Source organism: Eptatretus burgeri, chromosome 2, assembly GCF_056783735.1.
Source record: "Eptatretus burgeri isolate ZD-2024b chromosome 2, Ebu_testis_v1, whole genome shotgun sequence".
Lineage (NCBI taxonomy): Eukaryota > Metazoa > Chordata > Myxini > Myxiniformes > Myxinidae > Eptatretus > Eptatretus burgeri.
This window is the reverse complement of record NC_140962.1, coordinates 149,753,282-149,777,281: the sequence shown is the minus strand read 5'-3', so window position 1 is coordinate 149,777,281 and position 24,000 is coordinate 149,753,282. Positions and strand designations below refer to the sequence as shown.

At 43.9% G+C, this 24,000-nt stretch overlaps 1 protein-coding gene and 1 pseudogene across 2 annotated transcripts in view; one reads left to right on the top strand and one right to left on the bottom strand.

Moving 5' to 3' along the window:
• The window catches only part of LOC147033509 (E3 ubiquitin-protein ligase TRIM7-like), a 1,095,521-nt gene that overhangs the window by 15,659 nt on the left and 1,055,862 nt on the right, over positions 1-24,000 (top strand). The window contains exons 4-6 of the mRNA XM_085855517.1: positions 1,827-1,849; positions 7,389-7,516; positions 18,318-18,377. Of these exons, the coding sequence (XP_085711643.1) occupies positions 1,827-1,849; positions 7,389-7,516; positions 18,318-18,377 (211 nt within the window). The remainder of the gene's footprint in view (positions 1-1,826; positions 1,850-7,388; positions 7,517-18,317; positions 18,378-24,000) is intronic.
• LOC147033529 (zinc-binding protein A33-like) overlaps positions 1-24,000 on the bottom strand; it is a 276,088-nt pseudogene that overhangs the window by 113,811 nt on the left and 138,277 nt on the right. The gene's annotated exons all lie outside the window — the stretch shown is intronic.

Sequence of the window (24,000 nt, the reverse complement as noted above, 5' to 3'; positions counted from 1 at the left end):
CAGAGAGAAGTGAGAGAATATTTTTCCTCTGTCTGCCTGGCAGTCAAACAAAATTGAAAATAATTCCGAACAGGAAACTTACTGTTTTTATAGATGTCAAAAAGGACACAAATAACTTGTGTAATGAGTTGGATACCGTGGTGGAAGAGACATCGGGTAAAATGGCGGTAAAACCCAGAATTTATTTATTTCTACGTCTTGAAAGCTTTATTTTAATTGACTTTTATACTTGACCACTGCAGAACACAAATCACCTTCATATTACTTCCAAGAACCACGCTATACATTGACATATATTGTCGTGGATCCGGGGCTCGATGCTTGCCACGAGAGGAAGTGCTCAGGTCCCTCCTGAACGCCCGGTCCTGAGGCCAATGAGCACAGGTCACTTCACGTGCCTGCAGGTTGCTGAGCAACCATGAACGCCGATTGGTACTGCCAATCCTGGCAAGGTTACACTACTTCACGTGATACCTTACCTGTGGACGGCTGCACTAACATGGGATGTGTTCTCTCGGTGCACACCTGGATTAATGCCTTGCGATGCAGTAAGTCTGTGCTGGCTAACAAGAGCAAATCACGTGGGGTGGAACTTCCCGGCTAACACTAGCATGTGAACTTTGCTCGATCAATGGAGGAAAAGATGTGACGAGTTGGGTACATTTTTAACACAGCCAATTTATTACAATAAAAAAAGCAACCAGCAGGCAAATATTTACAAAGACACAAGGACATGAGCAGATTTATTCCGATAGAAAAAACTTCTACAATCTTTTCACTATACAAGACAGGCACCATCAGAAACACAGCCCGAGGAAAGTTAGAGAGCAAGAGAGAGAAAGAAATTATGAGGTGTTGAGAAACTCCATGGTACTTGGCACAGCCAACAGGCCTACGCTTCTCAGTCACTTAGGAGGGGGAGGATGGAAGAAAACGAAGGGTGTCTAAGGTGTGTGATATGAGGTTAAGGTGGGGTGCAAAGAAGAAAAAATGGGAAGAGGTGTGTGTCTGTGTGGTCACTCTCTTAGCACTTTACGTCCTCAGCAGATGAGACACAAGATGAGACACAGAATGTATAACAAGACAGCTCAACAATGACGTGTGAGAAGGTTTGTAAATGTACTTCTAATGGTCAGATATGGTTTGAACGGGGTTTTTGGCGGCAAATGCTAATGAAGCTGTAAGTTGCTGAGGTCTGTGGCGTGCATGCATGCGTGAAGGAGAGGTCGTGTGTGCAAACTAAAGTGAAATAAAATAGATAAAAATAGAAAGAGAGACCTGCCGAAAAGCCCTCGCAATGCATTTTTTTTTCCAATAAACCCACGGGACTTGAGGGAATGGTTATCTAAAATGAATACTAATGAAAGAACTGCCTTGGGATCGCTGTATGTTGTATGCCATAGCCAAGGAGGAGTGCCGGCTTTGCAGAACCTAACAATATGAGAGGGTGTGGCATGTGAGAGGGTGCAGTGTCAGGGGTGAAGAAGAATCTGCCATATGGTGATGCACGATGCTGGTTGATGGTGTGTTCTTTGGTGATCAATAAAACCTCCATCTCCTAAACTGTGACTCAACATCGTCTTATTACAGTGTATCAGGGTGATGAATAAGACTGCTCCAGACACGCTAAACTTCTGGATTTTGTTTTTTGATGATTTTTAAAATCGTGATTTTATTAAAATTGAAGTATGTAACTGAACTGAAGTATGTAACTGGAGGGTGTCATGTTCGGTGATCTCTCGAGTATTTAATAAATGAAAAACATTCATTCATTCATTTATTCATTCAAATACCTTGATCTCATCCTTTGTTTTCTTCCATTTCAGGGTTCCAAGGACCTGCTAAAAAGGTTGGACTATATTGATGTTAATCAACACATTATCAGCACATCCTGATGTTTTTAACCCAATCATGCTTGAAACATTTGAAGATATTTATCATCCTCACCTTGTCGAACTGTTTGCACTTCTCAAAAACGCCAAACTTGTCGTCTCCATGGTGTTTTTATGTCCCACTTAATGTGAGTATACCTGGAATCGTCACTGCAGCTTGAAGGAAAGAAAGGTTATTCTAATCTTCCCGTTTAAACCCACTCACTATTTATATATTTATTTAAGATGGAAATTATCCATAAAAAATCTTCCACGTCTGGCTTCTCACAAGGCAGACGAGGCCGACTTCACTCCTTCGATGATAAAAGTTTCCCCCCAGATTAGTTCTGTTGTTTTTTTATTTGCTTCATGTTGTGTTAATTTATGTTCTTATGAGTCCTGAATGTCTTCATATATTTGTTGTTTTGTTTGTGTGTGCAGTCGAGGCTCATGGAGGAGTGAGAACAGAACTGACCCAGGATGAAAAATAACAAAAAGAACCGAATAAAGAGAGGGGAATGCCAACAGCAGGGATGAGGGAACGGACACAGAGACGGACACAGACACATGGAAAAATGATGGTGAAAAAAGATGGTGGACACAGGGGGTGAACAAGATGTGACTTATTCAGGTTACTCTTTTGTCATCATGTATATGTCTGATGTTGGCTTAATTGTTGGGGTGGCATGTTTTGGATCCTATGGTCCTGAGTTGAAATCCTGCTCTTCTGTTGAATTAATACCAGGTGGGGTTAACTCGGCCTGTCATCCTTCTGAGATCGGCAAAATGAGTGCCAGTATGCTGGTGTACGATGTCGGAGTGGCGACCAGTTCAGGATTGTGCCCAATAGCCAAGCAGACTGCTTTAGCAGCACCAACGCTCTGCACAGAGTATGGTCCCAATGTCCTCCTCCGCCTCATTTGTCGTCATGTGCTTGACTCTTCTCCTCCCTTGATTTCCTTCCCCATTTCTGATCTATAAATGAACAGTTGTGGGTTGAGTGAGGGAGGAGGGTCATTATAAATTCCATTTGTATTATTAGTGGGACACAAACTTCATGAAGTTCCTTTAAATCTTGACAAACGCTGTTTTGTTAATTGTTTTACGACACATGGTCTGGTTTCTTTCTCCAGATCTCAAATCACAATCTTTGTTTCCTTCTCACTTTCTTCTCTGCATATCTTCTTCACATTCCCTCTTCTGATTGAATCGTTTCTCAAACAGCCATACCCCTCACTTTTTCAGTCCTCACCTCCTCATCTCCTCACCCCTTATCTCCTCATCTCATTCCTCATCCCAACACATTTTGTTCCCTCCTTTGTGATCCTCATTTTGAGTTTGTCTTGTTTTGTTCATTCCTTTCTCTCTCTTTATTTTCGTTCTCTCCCATCCTCCTCACCTTCAAGCCATGATAAATTTTTATCATGGCTTTATCCTCACCTCAAAGCCAGAATAAAATATGCATTGTTGAGATCTCTTTTGTTCATTGATACACTCGAAGTCTCAAACATCCTTGAATATTCTGTTCTGCTCATTTCTCGTGTTCCACGTGGTCTAATTTCTTCTTCTCTCCATGTCCATCTGTGTGTGCTCTCTGCTCATCTTTCTCCAACTCCAACTCCTCGTTTTTATTCCTCATATTCCTTTCGAAACCATTTCAAAAGAGTTCATGGAAAACCTTATCCCACACTTTCTTTATAAAAAGGACATGGAAGGGTCTTTTCAACCCTTGGTTTGCGTTTCCGAGCAAAACCTATATTTATTTCGAGCCGCGAATTTTGTTCCCTTTCTTCTGTCTATCTCCTGGCAGGAAGTCGAGTCCAGAGCCAACTGACTCCCGTGTCTGTTGCTTGCCTCGTGCACTTTATCGCTTCTTTCAATCAGGTCATTAATTTATTTTTTCTCCAAAGCATACCTCATTCTCTTCAACCCTCACTGACCCACTCTTTCCATACTGTCCATAGTTTTTGTCTGCCTGCTTCCTTTGTACTCATTGATTGAGCTCCTCCAGAATCTAGACTTTTGAATAAAAATATAAAAATGCACTCAATTTGTTTTACACTTGCAAATACCACCCATCACTTCACTGACGGGAACACTGACATGGCGGGGGGCGGGGCGGCAACGTGGGGGGAGATGGAGGTGGGAGGGGGAAAGAGAGCGGGGAGGGGGAGCGAGAAGTGCAGTGGAATGAGGAAGTGGTGGGGGTGGGGGGTGGGGGGTGGAGGAAAGGGAAGGCAGACATGTGGTGGAACATCAATTCAAATTCATAGTGTCTCATCAAAATGATTCTGCATGGAATAACAGTGAAGATGGAAACAAAATAATGTTTGAAATCCATTTTATATCGGTCAAACTATAAACACCTCTCAGACACGTCCGAAGACAAATTCCCGTGGACATAAACACCACCCGGACACAAACTCTCATCCGGACATGTCTTGAGTCAAACCCCACCTGGACATAACCACCATCCAGACACATTCGAAGATATGCATCCGAGACAAAACTCTTGTCCAGACCAAAACACCTCCCTGATACATTCGTTGACAGCACTGCACAGATATAAATACCGCCTGGACGCATCTGGAGCCAAGCTGTCCTGAGACAAACACTGCCTGGACATGTTCAGAGCCAAGCTGTCCAAAGACGAACATCGCTCGGACACGTCCGGAGATGAATACCACCAAGAGACAAACCCTTCCTGGACATAACCACCGTCCAGACATAATGAACATCCGGATGCAGAGAGATAGAGATAGAGATATAGAGAGATAGATATCAAAGAGAATATGTCATGCTTTGTGAAACACGCACACACACACCCACACACCCACACACACACACACACACACACACACACACACACACACACACACACACACACACACACACACACACACACACACACACACACACACACACACACACGCACACAAGCTTGGCCGATATTGGCAATTTTTCGGGAATCGGCAGGTTGGAGTCAGTGTGATTAACGACTGCAGTACGTACTGTATAAAACCCAGAAGCCTTGACGAGCTTTCACCGAAAAACAGTCATATATATATATATATATATATATATATATATATATATATATATATATATATATATATATATATATATATATATATATATATATATATATATATATATATATATATATATATATATATATATATATATATATATATATATATATATATATATATATATATATATATATATATATATATGAGCCTGGTGTTGGCGCAGTGGTTAGGGCAGTGGCTTGGGATCCAAAAGGTCCTGAGTTCAAGCCCCGTTGGGCCACTGAATTAATACAGCAGGGGGTTGACTCAGCCTGTCATCCTTCCGAGGTCGGCGAAATGAGTACCAGTATACTGGGCCGGTGTATACCCCGGTTAAAATAGGTGTACCATATCCCTGTGTCGTAGGAGGCGACCAGGGTTGCGTCAGGAAGGGCATCCGGCGTAAAACATGTGCCAAATCACGATGCGGATCATACGGATGATCCGCTGTGGCGACCCCTAACGGGAGCAGCCGAAAGAAGAAGAAGATATATATATATATATATATATATATATATATATATATATATATATATATATATATATATATATATATATATATATATATATATATATATATATATATATATATACTAGCCAAACCCGCTTTCCATGCAAAGTTTATAAAGTGAGGGTTCGTTCAGATGTCAATATATCCAGTGTTCACAATGTGATTTGTGGAATTTCTTTATATACGTTTCTTGTTCCATTTTTTGTGTCAAATGCACTTTCTGAGGTGGTCAGCATGTGCAGAAGAGGGTATCACATTGCAGACGCTGTTTTCGAGGAGTGGCATTATGCCTCTCAGCAGTGACTGTCTGTCGACGACAGACTTAATGACATCAGCAAATGACCGATGTCATGACGTCATTACGCCTCAGCGGTGACGTCACCCGTCGCCATGCAAATGAATGTAAAAATTAGAAAATCGCCAAAAATTCCCAAACCTCTCCGTCTGGCGCAATCTCACATACCCTATCCTGTACAATAGACCGCAGAGCACCCGCATGTCGAAAGTGGTGACAATCCGTCGAGCAGTTTCGGAGGTGATATGTCCACAAAATATGGCTTAGCATATCAATATAATAATGTTTTAGGGAGATATTCACAAACATTAATCTTTATAATTCAGGTGCATGTGATGGGTGGAAAAAAAAAAAATTGGCTCTGTAATTTAGACAATACGCTAATAAGACAAAGAGCTCAGAAATCGGGCATTATCAAATATATATTTGCTTTGAAACTCACAAAGACAAACATTTAACCTTTGTAAAGCAAATCCAATAACCAAATGCTTTAGAAACAGGTGCCGAGGGCAAAGGAAAACCTGATGGAACCTCCTTAAGATATGGGATGAAACTTTTCCACCACGGCACCCGTCACAGGCATGGCATGTCCACACACCAATGGAGAGTCCGTACAGATCCAAATCTACCCATATGTACCACGTTGGTGTTTGCTGTATGCGTACCTCTACCTTGTCGTAACTGTCGGCTGTGCATCCCGATCGGGACACGAACTGTCATTATCAACTGACACGAAAAGTCCTGGACAACTCGGTAAGTGGCTTGAGCTCAAGCAATTACTCCAATGAAATACCTGGCTTGGCAACCGATTACCTTTTGCCGATGATACAACTATGCACACAGAAATGCCCGTTCATTGTCCGAATTGGACAAATCAACTCTTCTTTTCGTAGTTGGAACTGCTGATACTTTCGAATCTGGAGCTTACATTTTGTAGTTCTGCTCGTTTAAGAAACTCTCTCAGTCATTCATAATATGCACAAATGAAATATTGCCATGAACGCTGGTGTTTCCAGGTCTTTATAAGCACTGCAATATACCCAGCGATTTGTAGCTGTGATGAACAGGCATTCAATAATATGAGTGAGGAAAGTGAAAAAAATAAACTTTGTCATAAATCGTTGCGGCCTGTTCAACGTCAGAGCATGGTTGAGCAGGCCAAAAAACATGGCGGTTTTAGACCCCAGCGAGGTTACCCAGGATACGCCTTTAGACCCCAGACAGTGAGGTGGCCAAGGATGGTGAAGGATATAATTAAATAAGTCCATTAATGATCTTCAAAAGGGGTGTTTTAATTATCCCAAACACCCAATTTTCACTCTTACACTTCCTTGGAGTTTTCTAAGAATGCATGCAAAGTTTCAGGCTGCTAGGTTTTATCGTTTTGGAATTATGGAGGAGACACACACACTGACGCGCGCGCACGCACGCACGCACGCACGCACGCACACACACACACACACACACACACACACACACACACACACACACACACACATTGCCTTTTATTAGTGGAGATTTTAAATTATTTACCACTCTTTTAAAGATAACTTGTTTTGTTATGTAAAAAATGTATGATTGTAACAATATTGTCGCCTTCAAAAAATTGTTTAACTGATGTTTGTCCTTTTTATTCCAAGGCTCGAGACTATGTCAAACTTTAAATCTGTGAAGATCACACCGCTCACTGTTCTGGACTTCTCGAAGGAGGAGAAGAATTTGGACGTGCTCATCAAGCTCAATAAGAACTTCCTGGAGAAGATACAGAGTAAGTGACACAAACTGGGCATTTCATCAAGAAAACAAGAAGGGAACACAAAACGTGACAAATATGGAAGGAAAACGGGAAGAGAAAAGTCAAGAAAAGGAACAAATAGCAATGTTTTTTTTTTTTTTCCTATTTGTATACCAAATCATGGCTCAGGAAGAGTAATGTCACAGAGGGCAAAAAGCCAACATGGTTTTGGTGGGGCAACAGGTGTACACAGCAGTTGGATGCAACAAGCTAGGTAACCATCGAACAGGAAAAAATAACTTAAGATGGGAGGGCAGGAAATATCCTCACCTGAAATCACAAGGCTTCAGTGAGGTGGGGTTCACAAGGGCAGAAATATTTGCAGGTAGTGATTGGTGGTGACACGATATGCTGGTATAACATGTACTTAAAGTCCCTGGATGGAAAATTTGGATTGAATCATCTTCGGAAAGCAGTTCCACAAATCGAATGAAGGAGTGGATATTTGCAGAAAGTCGAATTATTGGGAGTTTGACCAGAAGGGGTTACTGTAACAGCTTGGTCATCCTCGATAATCTTCGGATGGTCAGAGGTCGAAGAGAGCAGAGAAAGGGATCAATACTGGACGAAATGGGAAATAACAGAGAGTCTACCAACCTCTGCAAAGTGAGAACAGCAGGTCTTGTGCTTTATTCTTGTCATGCGAGATGACAATAATATTGATGGTTTTAGATTCGAACTATTCCAGGAGAGACAGATGTGTTGTGGAGGTGCAAGGCCATTGGACAGACCATTAATCTGATGTGCTATGGACAAAGCCTTTGAGGTTGTGAATAGTTTTAGTTACCCCACGCATGCAAAGCAAAAAGTGGGGTGAAGGAATTTCTTTATTTCCATCCATCTGTCTGTCGAATCAGCTTATGATCATCAGTTTATGATCGAGTAACAACTTAATTAAATTGAATGCTCTATTTTGAACACTAATCAGAACATGAATTGGAAGACGTCTTTCGTTTTACCGAACTTTTGCTCTGAATTCGTCCTGATCGCACATGCGCAGAGAGGAGTGAGATTAATTTTTTTCCTCTGTCTGCCTTCCTGGTACTCAAACAAAATTGAAAATCAATGTAATTTGGAAACTTCCTGATTTTTTTAAGGACATAAATTGCTCAAACAACAGACACGAAGATCGAATGTGACGTGTTGGATTGAGTGATGTACTAGACAATGGGTAAAATGGTGGTAAAACCCAGATTTGAATCATAAGTTAATTTGTTCATTTTTTTGTATTTTTATTCAATGTCGAGGCTCGTATAAGAGCTGACACACAGAAAGTATAATAAGGAGAGCAGGAGACGAGAGGAACGGGAGAGGGAAGCCCAAAACAGTGGGGAACAGAGACATGAGAAGATCTGTGGAAGGGAATGGAATGGGGGTGAGGTACACAGGGTAAACAAGATTGAACTACAGGGACTTTCAGGAAGGAAAGCAGGGAATTTGAAGGAGGTGGGTTTGGGGTGGATTCACGGGGGTTCACCAGAAGGTGGTTGCTGGCAGACCTTCAGTGCCCTGCAGAAACATGGGCGGGACAGATATCAGACAGAGTGGGGTGGGGGGCGGGGCGAGGCCGGAGAGACAGTGAAAGATAGAAAGACCGCTGCCCTTCCTGCGGTGAGAGAGTGAGAGACCCAAAGACTCAGCCTTATGGTGGGAGATGCCAATGATCCCAAATGCCTTGGTTTCCACAGCGTAAAGCTGAGAAAGGTGAGATGTGGGAGCACCAGCCCAGAGAGGGGAAAGCAGGATTCCATCAGGCTGCAGATGAAAGCTTTGTCAGGAGGTAAGGTGTCCCAAGGAAGGACTTTGCACGATGGAGGATGCCCAATCGGTGATGAGCTTTGGAGGCCAGCTTAGAGGTGTGGCTTTCTCAGCAAAGATCATGGCAGATAGTGAGGCCCAAAAGTTTGAATGAAAGGATTTCTTCAAGGGGATTGTTGAGAAGTAGATGGGGGGTGGGGGGTGTTCCAGACAGTCCTTCTCGAGAGACATAGTGAGTGTGTGAAATTTGTTAGGATTAAAAGAAGACATGTTCCACGTGTTAGAACAGCTTGTGATTTTATCTTCATCTGCAGAGAGTGAAGAGGCTGCTGCTTGCCGATCTGAAGGATGACAGATGGTATGGCAAGAGGGTGGAGTCATCAGTAAATAGAAGAAGAGTATTTTCCAGAGAATCAGAGAGATCAGTGTTGAAAATGAGAAAAAGCACTGGGCCCAGAACACAACCTTGAGGAACTCCAGCCGAGACAGGAAGAGGGGCGAGTGAATTCCATGAAGGGCCACACGTTGGCTGTGACACGAGAGGAAGTCTGCGAGCCATGAGTGGAGATTCCCTTGGATACCGTTTGAAGAGAGTTTGGTGAGCAGGGCGGAGTGCCAGACCATATCGAAAGCTGGTGATATATCGAGGGAGATGGCTCTGATCTCATGTCTGGCATTGAGAACCTCCATCCATTGTTGCGAAAGCAGGAGCAGTCCTGGGTAGAGTGACCTGCTTTGAATCCAAATTGATGACCAAAAATCAGGCCATTGGAGAAGAGGAAGGATTTAATGTTGGAAGTGATGATTGATTCCATAACCTAGCTGATGATTGGGAGAAGGCTAATTGGTCTGTCATTGCAAGAATCTGTTTTTTCGCACCATTTTTATGCAGAGTGGTAATGTTTGCTGATTTCCATGCATATGGCAGATGATCTTGAGCAAATGAGAGGGTGAATAGAACCGAGGGAGTGTGAGCAAGAGCAGCAGAGGTTTTTTGGACATCTGGGCAGATGCCGTCTGGACCGGTTGCAGAATCAGTCGAGGTTTGACACTCTCCACCTTGTCACGAGAAAATAACACAGAGTCCAGGAACAGCTGAGTGCAACTGGGTAAGGTGGGTACAGAAAGCGATGGGTTTTGGGGACAAGATTCAGAAGCAAACAAGGAGTTTCGGCATTCACCCTTTTCACGTGCAGTGTCAGCTGAGCGGCCATTTGAGGTGAGGGAGGGGATGGAGGAGGAACATACACCAGAAACAGACTTAACTAGATGCCTCCAGGATTTGGAGGAGGCAGACATGTTTGAAAGTTCGGACTTGAGATTAGAAAGATGTTGTTTCCTGGCTCTTCTCAGGCTGGACACACACTTGTTACTATCTTTGTGGAGGAAACTGAGATTGCCTTCAGTTCTATTTGCCTTCCATGAGGCGAAGGCAAGTTGTTTCAGGACAACTGCCTCACCGCAAGCTTCAGTGTTCCATCGGTGGGAGGAAGGGAAGGACAACTGAAGACAAGATGGGATAAATCGGACGGGAAGGACAACTGAAAACAAGATGGGATAAATCTGTGCATGAGAGAGCAAATTTCTTGAAACAATTCCCAGGATGAGTTGATGTCAGAGAAAGTTGAGATGGGAGACCAGTCGAGAAATTTGATGGCTGCTTGAAGTCCTTGCCTGTCGGCCTGAGTGAAATGCCAGACTCGACGGCACTGAGGTGGTTCTCTCATAACAGCCAGAGAGATGTCCACTTTGACAAGCATGTGGTCAGATGAACCGATTGGATCAGAGGAAGAACAGCAGACGTTTTCTGGTACATTGGTGAAAATCAGATCCAGAAGAGATGGAGTACCGTTGGTTGAGATCCTGTTCGGGAAGTTGACAGATTGTGTCAGTCCCAATGAGTCACAGAAGTCTTTTTCCAAAGTGCCATGGTAGGTGAGGGAGGTACGCACACCGAGCCAACTGACATGATGACAATTTAAGTCGCTACATATGAGGAAGAGGGAGTTGGGATGAGAGCACAGAAGTTGGTCCATGTTTTTGGCAAGCGAGTTGTAAATGGAGTCATCACTGTTTGGTGGACGATGCAACACACATATAATCATGAGGTGGGAGTGCAGGGGAAGCCGTAACCAGATGTATTCCTGGGGATGGGAGGAGAGAGGGTAGTGCGTAGATTGTGAGGAATAGAGTTTTTGCTGAAGAGAGCAACTCTGCTGCCATGACAAGGCTCAGGTCTGTCATACCGGAGGAGGGAGTAACCAAGGGGAGATACCAGCGAGTCAGACATCTTGAAGGAGTAAAACTTCTGTTGAACAGATTTTGTCTGGTTTGTCAGTGGCAACCTGCATGGAAAGATCTGTCAGGTTTGATTGAAGGCCTCAAATGTTTGAGGTTTACACTGTTAAGGAAGATAGAGGGGAGGAGGCTTTGGGTGCAAGGGAGGGGGAGGGAGGAGGGGGGGAGAGTGGAAGAGAGAGACATTGACAGTGTTTGGGGGATTACAGAAGAGCTTGGGGAGAGGGCCAGATGAGAAGAGGAAAAGGCTCGGTGGTGGTGATGAGGCACAGTGGGGAGTAATGAGAGGGGGCAGAGGGAAGTTGAAGATTGGAGGAGGTGGAGGGATGAGATGGAAGAGAGAAGGCAATGGAAGGAGGCAGCTTGGAAGATGTAACAGGGGGGGGGACTTTGAGAAGGGTGTGTGAGGGGGAGATTGAAGGGTGAGAGGGGTGAGTTGAGGAAGAAGGGTGAGAAGGAAGCTTGGAGGGGGAAGAGTGTGAAGGTTGCCTTGAGAGGGAGGGGAGACGATGAGAGCAGGCACGGCCAAGGTGCAGGTTTGCGATGGGAGAGGTGGGGAGCGGGGAAGGAGAAGACATGGCAGTGGTATGGTGAAGTCGGGAGTCGGCAAGGAGAGTTTCAATATTTGAGGGGTTGGGGAAAGTGGGAAGTGTGAGAGGAAAGAAAGAGCATGTTTGAAATGTTGAATGTACTCATTGAGAGAGTGAGATATCTGTTAGGTTAGATTGGAGTCCACAGATGTTAGAACGCTTTCATAATACATCCAAGAACCATGCTGTATGTTGACATATAGCAAGAGTTTTGTTTTGATCGTCACCATGCGCATGGGTGACATAACAACATGGCTGCCTCTGTTATGTTCAGTTCCCATGTGGCAAGCTTCTTTGTCAACATTTTAAAATGGAGTGATTGCTTGAGGACTTAAGCCCCTTGGTGAGCGCTCTTCAAGAAAATTGGGAACTGAACATGGCCTTGGTGTTCATGGGGCTCGATGGTGGTTGTTGGCGGTTAAGCATTGGAGATGGCGAGCCCGGCGGAACTTCAGGGCTGCCTGCTGAATGTGCTGACCGAGTTGTTTCATGGAAGGCGTGAACTGGGGCCATGTTGTCACCCTCTTCCTGTTCAGAGTTGGCTGCACTGGCACACATGGGATCGCTCACTTTACGCGGGTCTGACGACATGGAGAACGACCTTCATTCTTGGATCGTTGCTAATGGTCGGTGGTTTCCTGCATCTCTTGCTGGAGAGCTTTTCTCATTGCCGGTGGTACTTTGATGTGGTTGGGGCAAAGCCAATGAGGCAGTGCTTCGCATGGGTTTCACATGGCTTGAGTTTGGCCGAAGACTGCTGCTTGGCTGGTTTCGCGAGTGAGTGGCGGTGGTGCTGGCAGCGCACCTCCTCTGTTCCTTTTTCAAATTTGGCACTGTATAGTGTATAGTGTGGTTCTGCTGCCAAAAACATTTTTGTTATGAAATGGAATTTGCGTTTTGAATTATCTGCTTATTTTTATGATTGTGGTGTCGTCCACCAGACGGCGGTCTCCTTGGGTTAACGTTAACCCGAGGCAGTCCCTTCGGTTGGGTGCCTGGGGTGTCCTATCCCTAAAAGAGGATGATCACCTGTCTCTGTTATCATCTGAGCTCAAGCATTTGGACATTGGTATTGCAGCACTCTCTGAGGTTCGGTGACCGGATTGTGGCGAGATCATGACAGGTGGTTACACCTACCATTGGTTTGGTCGCTGTGATGGTTACCATGACCAATGAGTTGATGTTGCTGTGTCCAATAAGCCGACTACAATGATAATTGAGGTAACACTGGTCAACGAGCGTATTATGAGACGAAGATTCGTCATTTCTTGGGTGTCATATCCATGGTCTCTATATATGCTCCGACTGAGGCGAGTGATCTCACCGTGAAGGACGGATTCGAAAATACGCTCGAGTCTGTGCTTGATCAGTGCCCCAGGCGAAATATTCTTCCAGTCTTGGGGGATTTCAATGCATCAATTGGAACTAATAGGGATGGTTGAGGAGTGCCTTCAAGACCACCATCATTGATGCTGCCAGTACATGTTTTGGAACTCAACGTAGGGCGAAGAAGAATTTTGTGTCTCAAGGAACACGAGATACCATTGACCAGAGTCATTGGGCCAGGCTGAATGGCAGAGCTGAGCTATTCAGAGAGCTGAGGCGTAAAACTGTACGTGCACTAAGGGTGGACAAGGAGGCCTATGTCCGAGATCTCTGTGAGTGGGTGGAGGATCACTTGTGGTCAAGTGATTCTCGTCCAACTCACAAGGGAGTTCATGCATTGCGTTCCTCCAAGCCCGTTCCTCGGTGTACTCCAGTTCGAGCAGGGAGTTGGGGCTCTTGACAGAGGAGTCTGAAGTGGAGGGCAGCTGGGCCAGTTGCTTTGGCTGCCTGTTCCAGGCTGATCCACCAGCTGTTGATTTGGATGTCAAGGGTGTTGCTATCCCTATTGCTGACCCTCCAATCAACTGTGATCCACGTTCGTTGGCGGAAACACAGGCTGCGGCGAACCGGTTGAAATGGGGTGAAGTTCCTGGGATCTGTAGCATCCATACTGAACTTCTCAAGGCTGGTGGAAATGCTGCATTCGTGTTGTTGCATGCAGTTCTGTGCTCTGCCTGGAACACAGGCATCATCTTAACTGACTGGAAGAGGGGCCTTTTTGTCCCTCTCTGGAAAGGTAAGGGTAATCACCAAGACTGCAACAACTACCAACAGGTGACGCTGCTCTCAGTGCCGTGCAAGGTCTTTGCTCGGATTATTATTGAGAGGGTTCACCACCAGCTCCTTCAGCACCAGCGTCCAGAGCAGTCAGGTTTTACTCCAAAGAGGTCAACAATTGACTATCTTTCCTTGCTCTTTGGGTCCTCACCGAACGCAGATGAGAGTTTTGCAGGGGCTGCTTACAGCCTATGTTGATCTCTGTAAAGCATTTCATTCAATAAATTGGGATGCCCTCTGGAGAAATCTTGGTGTTCATTGGGTGCTTCCAAAACTGATCAATCTGATGTCTGAACTAAACTCTGGTTTTGAGAGTGCTGTGAGATGTGGTGATACAGGGGTGTGCACTGGCCCCACACTTTTCAGCACTTGTATGGACTGTATTCTGGGGAGGATGTCAGAGAGAACAAGTTGTCATGTGTTATTTGGGAATGTCAAGATCTCTGACCTTGATTTCGCAGATGGTGCAGTCATCTTTGCGGAGACTCCAGATATCCTTTTGGGGTCCATCGAGGTGCTGAATGAGGAGTCTGAGCCACTGGGAATATGGGTTTCCTGGGTCAAAACTAAGATCCAGGCTTTCAATGGGCATCTTGGATGCTGCTGTCTTGTCTGTACCTGTTTGTGGTGAGGATGCTGACGTCATGGAGAGATTCGCTTTCCTTGGCAGTGATATTCATGTCTCTCATGACTGTGAGCCAGAGGTCAGTCGATGTTTGGGTCGGGCCTGTGGAGTCATGGATTCACTGGATCATGTGGTGTGGCGCTGCCAGTACTTGTGCGGGAGGACGAAAGTCCGAGTCTACATCCAGTCTTGCTTTTGGATGTGAGACTTGGATTCTGACCAGGGATCTGAGACAAAGACTTTGTGTCCAACGAGCGGTTGCTGCGAGAGACAAGTAAAATTTGTTACCTGCATTGTCCGTGAGCGTCAGCTGTGGCTGTGTGGACATATGGCTTATTTTCCTGACGCTGATCCTGCTCACCAGATTCTCTCAGTGAGGGAGCCTTGTGAGTGGAGGAGGCCATTGGGCTGACCACGTCCCTCATTGTTGCAGCAGGTTGAATAGCATCTCAAGGAGATGGGGATGGGCCAGACATCTGCCTGTGGGATGGCCATACGGAGGCCCCTGGAGTACCGGCGGAAAGTGGACGCAGCGACTTGCGCTCTGGTGCATGCTCCCAATCCTGACCTCTCACGCACACGCACACACACACACACACACACACACACACACACACACACACACACACACACACACACACACACACACACACACACACACACACACACACACACGGTAAATACTAAAAACGATATTTTATTCGAAGGTATAACCTCAACTTATAACTGATAAGCAATTGACTGATTTCCGAACTGCCCGGATCATCAGCTGGCACCGTTTTTCATCGAGGTTTCTATCCTTTCAGTCCAGAACATCTCCAAATGGTGGATCCACAACCCCAGTCGCAGGTCCACATCAGTAGATTACTCAACATCAGTGGACCCACAACCTTAAGGTTGTGTCAAGTCAATCAACACAGTAATGCAATGTCCTTATTCATACTTATTTAATCATTACTTCTATTTTAAGTGTTATGACATATGACTCACTTTAATCATACACAACTTTATCTGATAATATATAAAGTGATAAACACTTTACCTTGCAGGCATGTCCATAACACAGCACCTCCGTCTTGCCATCGACTCAAACTGTCATTCAAATATTCAATACTGTCATTAACAACCCATGTTAACATGCTGCATTGCGTATCCGAGCAACCACCAAGCACCATTGAGAAATGGGGCCAAAATCAACATATAGCACGATATTTCAAAAAGTTGTGGACGAATTATGACAAAAGTTGGTGGATGAGTTTTTCGGTGATGAGAACAAACGATAAGATTTTGGTTCAGGTCCGGATTCAGATGTGACCTATCAGTGGGATACAAAACGTAAACTGTTCAGCCTTTGCGGAGGTGTGCGCTCGACCAAGTGTGGTTCTTTTTTTTTTTCTTTTTTTTTTTTTTGTATACCTTGTCCAGGCTCGTATGAGAGCTAACACACAACTCACAGCAAGGGGGCATGAGACAAGAGGGGCGGGAGTGGAAGGGACAAAACAGTGGGCAACAGACACATGAGGTGAACTGTGGAAGGGAGAGGGATGGGGATGGGACGGGGAACATGGGGATTGGACGGGGAACATGGGGAAGAGAAGATGGACATTACAGGGACTTTCAGGAAGGAAAGCAGGGGAATTGAAGGAAGTGGGCTTGAGTGGATTATCGGGGGTAGAAAAGATCGAGGATTTGGATGGGGGAAGATAAGAGGTGGTGGTGAACAGCTCTTTTGAAAGCCTGGAGGGAAGAATGGGACAGAATAGAGTGAGGAAGTTTATTCCAAAGGCGGGAAAAAAGAGGAATGAAAGAGTGAAGATGAGCAGTGATTCGTGATTTTGGTAGTTTTACCAGAAGGGGGTTGTTGGCGGACCTTGAGCGCCCTGTGGAAATGTGGTGGGGACAAATCGCAGAGAGAGCAGGGGAGGGCAAGGCTGGAGAGGAGACGGCAGAAGACAGAAAGACCACCGACCAACCTGCGGTGATTGAGTGAGAGGCCCAAAGACTCAGCTTCATTGCGGGAGATGCCGATGATCTTAAATGCCCTGGTTTTGACAGCGTGAAGCCGAGAAAGGTGGGAGGCAGGAGCACCAGCCCAGAGGGGAGAGCAGTACTCCATCAGGCTACAGACAAAAGCTTTGTAAGTGGTCAGGAGCTCATGAGGGCTGAGGAAGGACTTTGCAGGACGGAGGATTCCCAGTCGGCGACTGGCTTTTGAGGCGAGGTTGGAAATGTGACCCTCCCAGGAAAGGTCATGGCAGATAGTGAGACCCAGAAGCTTGAAAGAAAAGACTTCTTCCAGAGGATTGTTGAGAAAGTGGATGGGGGGGTTTTCTAAACGGTCCTTTCGAAGAGACATAGTGGGAGACATTCTTGTTAATAAGACAGAACACACAATTGTACATCATTAAAATTGTTATGATAAAGGAACATTATGAACCAGAAATACAAGAGGAACAGTATATAAATCCTTTCCATACATTGAAAAATTCATCACATGAAGTCCACAAAGTTATAATCTGGGATGAAGGGGGACCGGACAGTCAGGGAGAGAAATCTTTTTTTGTGCTGAGAACAAACACTTTACAGGTCAATGAGGTCATGAGTTGAGATTGTGAAGAATCAGGACATGAACTTGATGTTTGTACAAAACTTCACAGCCAAGTCAATGAAACTGATCATTCATTCACCGTTTTATTCTTCTCATCAACTGGAATTGTAATGGTTTGTGAAAGTGGAGGATCTTTGTGTAAATGTTGTTAAAATGAATATTCCACGGTGAAGTGTTTATGTAACATCACAAATGAAGCAGAGACGTTTGGGTAATATTAACAGGTGTTGTGTATAAACAACAAAAGTTGTTTTTTACAGGTGCACTGTCCTATCACGTTGGTATCGACAGATTAATTTCATCAAGAACGACCTCACATTAACAAAAATCATTCATATGTAACTTAAATTATTCACATGTTCCAAGAATCATGTTGCTCAAGACATGTGTTTGTGTGTTCTCTTGGATTCAAAGTTAACAGGAACTTGAGTTCTTCCTCTGGTTCCAGTTAAGAACGAAAGGTTCAGGTCTGTCTTGTGGAGAAAACGAATTGGGGATCATTCAATTTCAGTACGGTCGAGGGTCGTGAATACAATGTGAAATTTCCTTCATGAATCAATGAAAATTAAATTATATTTTAATACAAAATGGAGATTCCATTTCTCTTCCCTTGTGTTTGTTGTATTTAGATATTTGGCTAACAACAACAACAAACAAAAAAATCTTCATAAACCTAAAAACAAGATAATTTAACATTCTGTAATTTTTGTTCATTTTTACTCACTTCCACAGAAGGGCTGGAGGAGCATCTGGTGGTGGTGGAACTGGATCGCAACAACTTGAGAAGTGTTTGTAAGTGAAGGGAAATGGGGAGGGAGTTCTTCTTCTTCTTCTTCTTCTTCCCCCTCCATTTTCAGATTTTTTTTTTTAATTCCATATTTCCTCCTTTTCATTCTTTCTTTTTCTTATGTTTTAATTCCCTCTTTATATTTTCTTTCACTTTATTTCACTGCCCTCTTTCCAAGTGTCACCTGACCCAAAGGTTGTTTAATTGAACGATGTCCAATCAGGAGGTGGGTACAGTCCAAACTTGTGTTGATCTCACAGGTAAAGTAGAAGTGATAAACACAGGACAGAACAGAGTTGAACAAAATAAAACAACTGATTAATTCTCTTTCTCTTTCTCTCTTTTTTTCTCTTTCGCTCTTTTTTTCTCTTTCTCTCTTTTTTTTCTCTTTCGTTCTCTCGTTCTCTCTTTCTCTCTTTCTCCCGTTCTCTTGTTCTCGAACTTTCTTGGCAATTACTTGTTCTCCAAGCAAATGCAACCTGTCGCTTCACTGATGGGAATATTAAGAAGAGGGGGGAAGTAAGAGAGAGAGAGGATGGAGGGAAACCATGGAGGGTGGAGGACTGAGGAGAGGTTGGGGAGTGATGAGGAGTAAGGTAAGGCAGCATGAGGGGAGCACAAGGTAAGGCAGTGTAATAGAGAGTCCATTCGGACACAACCACTGTCCGGACACGCCACAGATAAGCACCATCCAGACATGTATGGAGATAACCACTGTATGGATACATGTGGAGATAACCACCATCTGGGCATAACCACCATCCAGATACGTTCAGAGGGAGATAGAGATAGAGACAGGAATAGAAGGGGGGGGGGCATTCTGGCAGATGTAATGACCAGTTTAACAGTACACAAATTGATGACTCACCCTGCCTGTGAAACACCAACATGACAGTTTATAGTTGGGTCGGGATTCAAACCCAGGCTCGACTGCTAAGAGCAAGCACGTTTACCTCTCAGCTTTCCTGCCGTGATGTGGTGATTCAATACTTCATAACAACTGAAAACATTTTTACTCATTGTGATTATATAATTTAATTTACCTTCCTACCTCTGGTATCGAACCATGGTATCGCCATTGAAACTTGAAGAACACGTGCCAAGTGGTTTCACCAAGCACTCCACGAAACGGTTGAAGAAACTTTAAAAATGAAGCGTTTAATTTATGTTTGTATTTATCAATGCCAAAGTGATGGGCCTTATCATGGACGATTGTGCAAAAAGGGGAAACATCGTGTAAAATAAAATCTCACATTTTCAGCGAGCCAGCCACCGCCAGTTGCACCGCAGAACAACAAGTGGCCAACGCAGGTGAGTAGCCCTAACTTTTGTTTAAGTCGATTGAGATAAAGTGTTCAGTGACAGTTTGAATATTGTCGAATGGTCGCCATGTGGCTTCAGCACTCAAGGAAGCACTCCAATGAAACGGTTGATAAGAAACGGCTGGCTTGGCAAGCAATGATCCGTCAAATTAAGCTCCTCCCGGAAACGCCCAAACAATGTCCAAATTGGACAAATTAACACTTTTTGGCAGTCAGAAATGCTGCCAAGTTTAATTCTGGAGTGTAAATTTTGTAATTTGGCTTGGTTTCAGAGATTCTCGAGGCTATGGCATGTGTGGAAATGTAATGAAGCCATGAACGCTGGCGTCTCAGAATGTTTATAAGCATTGCAATGTATCCATTGATTCGTAGGTATTGATAATGTGAGTGAGGGAAGTGGAAAAAAAAAACTTTATTGTGAAGAAATCGTTGTGGCCTGTTCCAATTCAGGCCATGGTTGAGCAGGCCAAAAATCATGGTGGTTTCAGACCCCAGCGAGGAAACCCAATGTACGCCTTAACACCCCATAGAGAGCGAGGTGGCCAAGGATCGCCTGATAAAGTATATAATAAAATAAGGCCGTTAATTATCTTCAAAAGGATGTTTTAATTAACCCAAACATCCAATTTTCACTCTTGCATTTCCTTGGAGTTCCCTTTGAATGCATGCAAAGTTTCAGGCTGCGAGGTTTCATGGTTTTGGGGTTATTTGGGACACACACACACACACACACACACACACACACACACACACACACACACACACACACATACACACACACACACACACACACACACACACTGAAATTTATTGGTAAAGATAAACAGAAGCTGGATGAAATTGCTCGTTCATCTCCAGATTGTTCACAATCCAGAAGGAGTAAGATATTTCTCGATCTCTCAAACAAACATCTCGCCTCAACAAACATTGCAGAATCATATATAATAATTCATTACAAATTGAATTGTAATCAAATGTGTTAAAACCATGCACTGTACCAATACACTGCCTGACCATCACCAGCAAATAAGATTATTGCTTTCATCTTCGATAAACTCTGATCCCTCATTCACAGCTCGTGTGATGTGCACATTCACCTGGACTGGTTTATTTTTGTCATATTTTCACATTTGTATTTTTCATAGAAAGTAGTCAAAGATGAAAATATAAAAAAATTGTACACTCTGGATACATCTTCATTAATTACCCCTCATTATTCTCTTCTTTACCACATTTTATTTCTTCTTTATTCCTCCCTTCTTTATTCCTCCCATCTTATTTTTCTTTCTTCATCTATTTCCCACATCACACTTTCTCACCCTTTTCTTCTCCTTTTCCACAAATCCTTTCCCTGAAAATTTTCCTGAAAGCTTTCTTTCTGTTTTGACCTCCACATAGGTGTGTGTGTGTGTGTGTGTGTGTGTGTGTGTGTGTGTGTGTGTGTGTGTGTGTGTGTGTGTGTGTGTGTGTGTGTGTGTGTGTGTGTGTGTGTGTGTGTGTGTGTGTGTGTGTGTGTGTGTTTATAAAGCATAACATATTCTCTGCTCATTCCCTTACGCCGACCTCTCTTCCTCTCTCTTTCTCACATCCTCGCTCCACCCCCTTCTAATACAGTGCAGCATCCTCGCACAGCTCTCTTTCTCTCTTTCTCTCTTTTCGTCTCACTCCCCTCACACTTCTTTCCCCTTCCTTCACACTTCCTTCCTTTCCCCCACCCCTCCTTGCTCCCACACCCCTACTTGCTCCACCCCGCTTCCTCACTACCCACCCCTCCTCGGTCTTCCTACCTCCTCACTCTCCCTCGCTCCCCCTCCCTCTTGTCTTTTCCCCTCCACCTCCTCACTCCCCCCACTCCCCCCCTCCTCCAGTCAGCGAAGCAACGGGTGGCATTTGCTGGCATTGCAAATAAATTACAAATAAATATAATATCACCAATATTGCAAATAAATTTACACAGTGTTATGATTGAGTAAATCATCAAGATAATGATGAGCAATGACGAGATAAGGATGCAGGTAAAAGGGAGAGAAATAATGATGGAAATGAGAATGCAAGGAATGATTTGAGACCGTGATGTACAAATGTAGACTCGTTACCAAACAAGATGGCAGAACTGGAAATGTTAATGAGCAGATTGAAATTAGATGTGGTTGTGATAACTGAGACGACACCCAAGTCTAGCTCTAAGATGACAACCACACCTGCCAAATTTCATGCTTTTATTATCAAGTGCACGATAACTTCACACATTTCACATATCTGCTGGAATATACCAGGAAACAGCATTTTCACCAACTTGGAATCTGATACCCAGAGGACTATCAGAGGAGTTGCTGTGGATACAAAAGCCTCCTTGTCCAATCTAGAAGTGGGAATGGAAACATTTTTAAGAATCCCTTTTGGTGCTCTGTGTCTCACTTCATGATGAGGAGAAACTGCTTATTGGATGTGTGCACCACTGTCCATTCAGTGGAACCCAGAATAATGAAGCACTTAACAAACTTCCTGGAATGATAGTCAATAGACAGGAGTCTCATATCATAATAGTTGGAGATTTTAATTTTCTGGGTATTGATTGGGAAGTATGGTACCCAGGTGTTTCACCGCAGCACCCAGCACATCAATTTATTGAGACACTGCTGGAAATATTTTTTAAACTGCATGTCACCAAAACTACATGACACCGCAAAGGGCAGGAGCTGAGCATTTTTTGTCTGGTGATAACTAATGTGAATGAGATGATTAAATCTCGATGGAATTCCGAGCCCCACTTGGAAGTTGTGACCATTGCTGCATGAGTGTGGAGCTCAGTTTGTGCACTGTGGAAAACGGTCCCAAACATGAACCGAGATTGAAGCTTAAAAAAGGGGATTATGAGCAGATGAACCAGAAACTTATGGAGGTAAAATGGGAAGATGATCTGGCAGAGTTAAACTGTGAAGAGTCATGGTGCTTCATTAGAGATAGCATAGAGGCAACCATGGACAAATGTATTCCCAAAAGTGTTCCGACTAGGAATAGATGAAAACAGCCAAACATCACCCACAAAATAATGGCACAGTCTCAGACAGGAAGAAATGGAAGGTTAGAGAAAGTACAATGAGACAGAGTGACCTTGATCATGACAAATATGTTAAGAAGAGAAATAAACCCCACCGAATGAAAGACAAACTGGAAAGGCTTCGAGGAGAGTTTAGCTGAAAGAATAAGTACAAACCCAAAAGGATTTTGGAAATATGTAAACAGCAAACTCAAAACAAGGATTGGAGTTGGTAATTTAATACAACCTGATGGGAAAGTTACAGAGGATGATGGAGAAAAGGGAAACACACCAAACAACTATTTAGTAGGATCTGCACAGAGGAGAATTAAGTAAATGTGCTGAAACAGGAACGACGTCACATTGGACCTGCACTGGTAGATGTCAACAGGACTGAGGAGGAAGTAAGGAAGAAGCTCCTGAATCTAAATGGCAGCAACTCAGAAGGACCAGATTGTTTACACCCTCGATGTCTCAAGAAAATGATGAACACCAGCACAGGTCCCTTGAGACTGATATTCCATAAATCTTTGGATGAAGACATTTTAACTGAAGATAGGAGGATTGCAAATGTCACCCTGATCCACAAGAAAGGGGGGAAAAAACTGGTTCAAAACTACCGACCTGTAAGTCTCACTTTAGTGGCAGGAAAAATCATGGAGAGTGTTCTGAGGGATGCTGTGGTGAAGCACATGACAACACATGATCTGTTTACGGACAGCCAGCATGGACTTCCAGCTGATGATGTATGTCTCAACTACTTTGCGTCTTTGAGGAACTGCCTCGATTGATCACAGAGATCCTGTAGACATCATCTTCTTGGATTTACATAAAGCATTCGATGCTGCACCACACCGAAGGCTCCTTGAAAAAGTGGCAGCATGTGGAATTGAAGGGAAGCTGCACAGATGGATTGAGGCATTCCTATCCAGTAGAACATGAGTGGACATCAATGCGGTGAAATCCAAATGGAAATCAGTTGAAGGTGGAGTCTCCCAAGGGAGTGTACTGGGAACTTCGCTCTTCATCCTGTTCATCAATGATGTACCAGATGGGTTCATAAACTCTGTGTATATTTTTACTGATGACACTAAAATCTCAATGTAAGAAAATTTGAACAAAGCAAACAAATGGTCAGAAAAATGGCAATTCACCTTCAACTCAAACAAATGCAAAGTACTTCATGTCAGTACATCAAATACATTGACTGCTTCTCAGATGAGTGGAATAGACTTCCAGGAAGTACAAGAAGAGAAGGACTTGGGG